This window comes from Catharus ustulatus, chromosome 7, assembly GCF_009819885.2.
Source record: "Catharus ustulatus isolate bCatUst1 chromosome 7, bCatUst1.pri.v2, whole genome shotgun sequence".
In the NCBI taxonomy this organism is placed as follows: domain Eukaryota; kingdom Metazoa; phylum Chordata; class Aves; order Passeriformes; family Turdidae; genus Catharus; species Catharus ustulatus.
The window spans coordinates 166,917-171,577 of NC_046227.1; the positions used below are offsets into that span (position 1 = coordinate 166,917).

The window sequence follows — 4,661 nt, forward strand, 5'->3', positions numbered from 1 at the left end:
AGGAACTGGATCTCCCTTACTCCAATGCCATCATTGGGAAACTTGGAAGTGTCTCTGAGATTTCAGTTCAAGCTGAAAATCCATCCATCCAGTATTCCAACCTGTCCAAGAGCATCTTTGTGTTACCTAAAAGACCCACTGGAAAAGGCAGAGATGTTATGAGTATGAAAATTCTGCTGGGGTGGTCAAATGAACAGTGTGAGTCCTTGGATACAAAAATGGTGCTGGGCTGTGGTGGATCCATCAACTGTCAGCAATATCTAGTGATGTTAGAGGAAAACATGGGAGTGGGAACATCCTCCTTTTGAGAAAAGTGAAAGGCCAGAGAAACTCCAAACAGATTGAAGTGATGGATCATTTCCCCTCAGTCTCCACTCAACATCTTCACTCAGGGAACTCACTGTTTTTCCTGAGTGTAGCAAAAATGCTGAGGGTTTCTGATATCCAGGAGAGAAAGAGGAGGACTTCAGAAAGAAAACCTCAGAACTCTGAAACACTAAAGTGTGTTAGTATGTGTTACAGAGGAGGATATATAGGAAATGGCTTTGATTTTGGTTACAGGTATCTCCTCTCAGTCTTCACTGTATTTTCTCCATGAACAGGTCCCCATGTCAAGACACAGCAAATATCCAACAGCAGCTCCATCAGCCACTTCCTCTGCTACCATTGTCAGACACGCAGCAGCTGCAGTTCCTGCACTTCTGCCTCTTCCTGGCCATCTCCCTGGCTGCCCTCCTGGGCAACGGCCTCATCATCAGCACCGTAGCCTGCGCCCACCACCTGCACACCCCCATGTTCTTCTTCCTGCTCAACCTGGCCCTCACTGACCTGGGATCCATCTGCACCACTGTCCCCAAAGCCATGCACAATTCCCTCTGGGACACCAGGAACATTGCCTACTCAGGATGTGTTACACAACTCTTTTTCTTGGCGTTCTTTCTTGGCTCAGAGTATTTCCTCCTGACTGTCATGTGCTATGACCACCATGTGTCCATGTGCAAACCCCTGAACTACGGGACCCTCCTGGGCAGCAGAGCTTGTGCCCACATGGCAGCAGTTGCCTGGGCCAGTGCCTTTCTCAATGCTCTGCTGCACACGGCCAATACATTTTCCCTGCCCCTGTGCCAGGGCAACGCCCTGGGCCAGTTCTTCTGTGAAATCCCTCAGATCCTCAAACTCTCCTGCTCCAAATCCTACCTCAGAGGACTTGGGCTTCTTGCTGTTAGTGCCTGTTTGGCCTTTGGTTGTTTTGTGTTCATTGTTTTCTCTTACGTGCAGACTTTCAGGGCTGTGCTGAGGATCGCCTCTGAGCAGGGACGGCACAAAGCCTTTTCCACCTGCCTCCCTCACCTGGCCGTGTTCTCCCTTTATCAGCACCTCGTTTTTTGCCTATCTCAAACCCCTCTCCATCTCCTCCCCATCCCTGGATGCTGCCCTGTCAGTTCTGTACTCGGTGGTGCCTCCAGCCCTGAACCCCCTCATCTACAGCCTGAGGAACCAGGACCTCAAAGCTGCAGTGTAGACACTGATGACTGGATTGCTTAAGAAACAGTAAACTGCTGGCCAGTTTCTGAAAATCACCTGCAATAAAAGTCATATTTGATACTTTTTGTAGGTTTCATATTGGAGATTCTTTGTCTTTATTTTATATTTCCAGTATTGTCCACAAAGAATTGCTATACTCTCTGCCATTTCCCATTTTGATTCTCTCCACCTTCCCTGTGGCTACGGACAGAGTCAATAAGGGACTGTGCTCTTGGTGGCTTAAACATACAGAAGAATGTCCTGGAAAAGTTTTCTCCACAGTTGCCCCTTTTGATCCCGTCCCTGGAGCTGCAGCAGCAATTTCTCTGTGCAGAGCTGGGGGCAGATCAGTGCTGGCACAGCAGCTGTGCCCAGCAGCAGCAGCACTTGGTCTTGCCAGTGCTGCTCCCGTGCCACTGCCCTGCTGCCCTCCTGCCCCTCATGTTGCTGCAGGGCCTGAGTGCTCTCAGGGCTGGGCACAGCCCTGGGGGTGGCAGTACGAGGATGCAGCAGGGACAGGCCACAGGCACCGCTGGGGCAGCACTGACGCCTCAGGGCAGGGCCTGGGGGCTCGAGGCTCCTTGCCCAGGCTCTCTCCAGAACACTTGGCCAGGCCAATGCTGAGCAGGGAAAATCCCCAGGGTGAGCAGCCCCAGGCTGGCCATGGGCAGGCTGGGGGCAAACAGCATGGCTGATGCTCTGCAAGGTCCCTGCAAGGGGCAGACCCTGGGAAGGAGCAGCAGAGCAGGGGCTGATCCATCCCCACTGTGCTGGACACGCCAGGGCAGCGTCCCAGAGCGTCCTCATGCACATGCCAACAACATCCCCCCTCTGCAGCCCTGGCCTCTCCCCCAGATCACAGAGGTGCCGCATCCTTGCAGGCACAGACATAGCAGGATGAGGCGCAGGGCTCATCCTGCATCTGCTCCAAGTGTGGTTTCAGAAAATCACAAAATCAACAATACTGGAAAAGACCTTGGAGACCTTGGAGATCATCAAATCCAACTGTGCCCTGCCTTCTCTCCCCTGAGCCTTCTCTTCTCCAGAATAAACAACTCTAGCTCCCTCAGCCACTCCTCACAGGACTTGTGTTCCAGACCCTTCACCAGCCTTGTTGCCCTTCTCTGGACACGCCCCAGCCCCTCCATTTCCTTCCTAAATTGGGGGACCCAGAACTGGACACAGCACTCGAGGTACTGCCTCATCAGTGCTGAGCACAGGTGAAGCATCACTGCCGTGGTCATGCTGGCCACACCATTCCTGATCCAGGCCAAGTTCCATTTGCCTTCTTGGCCACCTGGGCACACAGCTGGCTCATGTTCAGCCTTCTGTCCGTCAGTGCCCCCAGGTCCCTTTCTGCCTGCCCGCTGTCCAGCCACTCTGTCCCAGCCTGTAGCACTGCAAGGGTTGTTGTGGCCAAAGTACAGGACCCAGCTCTCGGACTTGTCAAAACTCACCATTTTGCTTTATGCCTTGGATCCAGCCTTTCAAGGTCCCTCTGCAGAGCCCTCCTACCTTCCAGCAGACACACACTCATACGCAGCTTAGTGTCATCTGAATTTTGCTGATGGTGGACTCAATCCACTCCTCCAGATCATCAATGCAGATACTGAAATCCACACTGCCTGGCTCTGATCCCTCAGCCATCCTGGAGGTGCCCTGTGATGGTACTCAAGCTGATCTGTTCCTTCACCTTGCTGGGCACCCAGGTCAGGCTGACAGGCCTGGAGTTCCCCAGATCCTCCTTCCAGTCCTTCTTGGGGATGGGCTCACATTGGTACCTCCAGTCCTCTGGGACCTCCTTTTGTTGAAAACCTAACCACACCCTTAAACACTTCCTTAATTGCCTCCCCCTCTGTCCAAAGGTGATGCACCTTCTTTTTTCACTTAGTTCCTGGAAAGAGTTCCATGCCCAGCCATTCATTTTCCTTGCTGGCTCACCTTTTGGCACAGAGGACCAGGCTGCTCTTGCTCCTTCAACATTTCTTTTTTGAAGTGGTTCCATCTTTCCTGGACCCCCTTTTCTTTAAAAGGCTGTTTCCCTCAAAAAAATTAACCCTTGATTCAGTTATCCCCAGTGCCACTGGAAGGTCAGGGAGGGGAATATGGGGCCATTTGAGGTTAGGGTAGGGTCTTGGGGGGCTCTAAGAGGGCTCTATGGGGCAGGGGATGATGGGAGTTGAAGGCGCGGGTATAACATGGTTTAATAGAGCCATGGAGCATCATGGGAGTTCTGGGCACAGCTGCAATGTCTCTCGGTGAGGGGCGGTGCATGATGGGAGATGAAGTCAAGGCAGGAACAGCACTCTATAGGAAGAACTGCAAAGCATGATGGTAGCTGTGGTCCCAAAGTTGTTTGGACGTGAAATTTGGGGGTCTGGGAAGGCACTTGGGGTACACTTTTGCATGGGAACCATGACTTGAGGTCCTCAGGGGGGAATGTATACTGTTCAGGAACACTTGCGGGGAGCTTGGGGAGCTCTAACCAGGCTCATTAGGGTGTGGTGCATGACAGGAGTTTTAGGTGCCAAACTGTGTTATCAGGGCATCTGTGGGGTTGGGAGCATTCAGGGAATTCAGAGATGCTTTTGGGGGAGGGTCCCGAGTGGGCGCTGAGGGGGCACTTGGGGATCCTGGAGAGTCTTGGGGAACACTTATGGGAAATATGGGGGGGGGGACATTGGGGGTTCTGTGGAACATGGAGCATTATGGGTGTTGTAGTCCCAGCTCCAATGAGGCTAAATCGGACCGTAGGGCATGATGGGAGTCATAGGCAAAAAGAAAAAGATGGCGCTGAGACTGGGCACTGCCCCTGAGGCCCCGATCCCTGACACAGATTGGCTGCAGGCAGTGATCGTTGGAGGCAGGAGCAGCCCATTCAACCCCTCCAGGCCCTCCCAGTGCAGCTCAGTCCCTCCCAGTACACATTAATACATAATTGATCCCTTCTAGGTCCTCCTTAATGTCATCCATAGTACGCCCCAGTGTCTCCCAATCTTCCCCACAGTTCCAAGTGTCCCCTGTTTCTCCCAATATCCCCCAGTATCACTCACAGTATGTCCCAGTATGTCCCAGTGTGTCTCTGTGTACCCCAACAGTCCATCCCAGATTACCCCTCAGCATTCCCAGTGTTGCCC

General features: G+C 52.8%; 1 protein-coding gene across 1 annotated transcript; it reads left to right on the top strand.

The window, feature by feature from the left end:
• Window positions 1–635: 635 nt before the first annotated feature.
• LOC116998861 (olfactory receptor 14A2-like) lies at window positions 636–1,530 on the top strand. Its single transcript, XM_033065006.2, is given in 2 exon segments — window positions 636–1,367; window positions 1,369–1,530. Coding segments are annotated over 2 exon segments (729 nt in total). The 5' UTR covers window positions 636–792; the 3' UTR covers window positions 1,523–1,530.
• The last annotated feature ends 3,131 nt before the right edge of the window (window positions 1,531–4,661 follow it).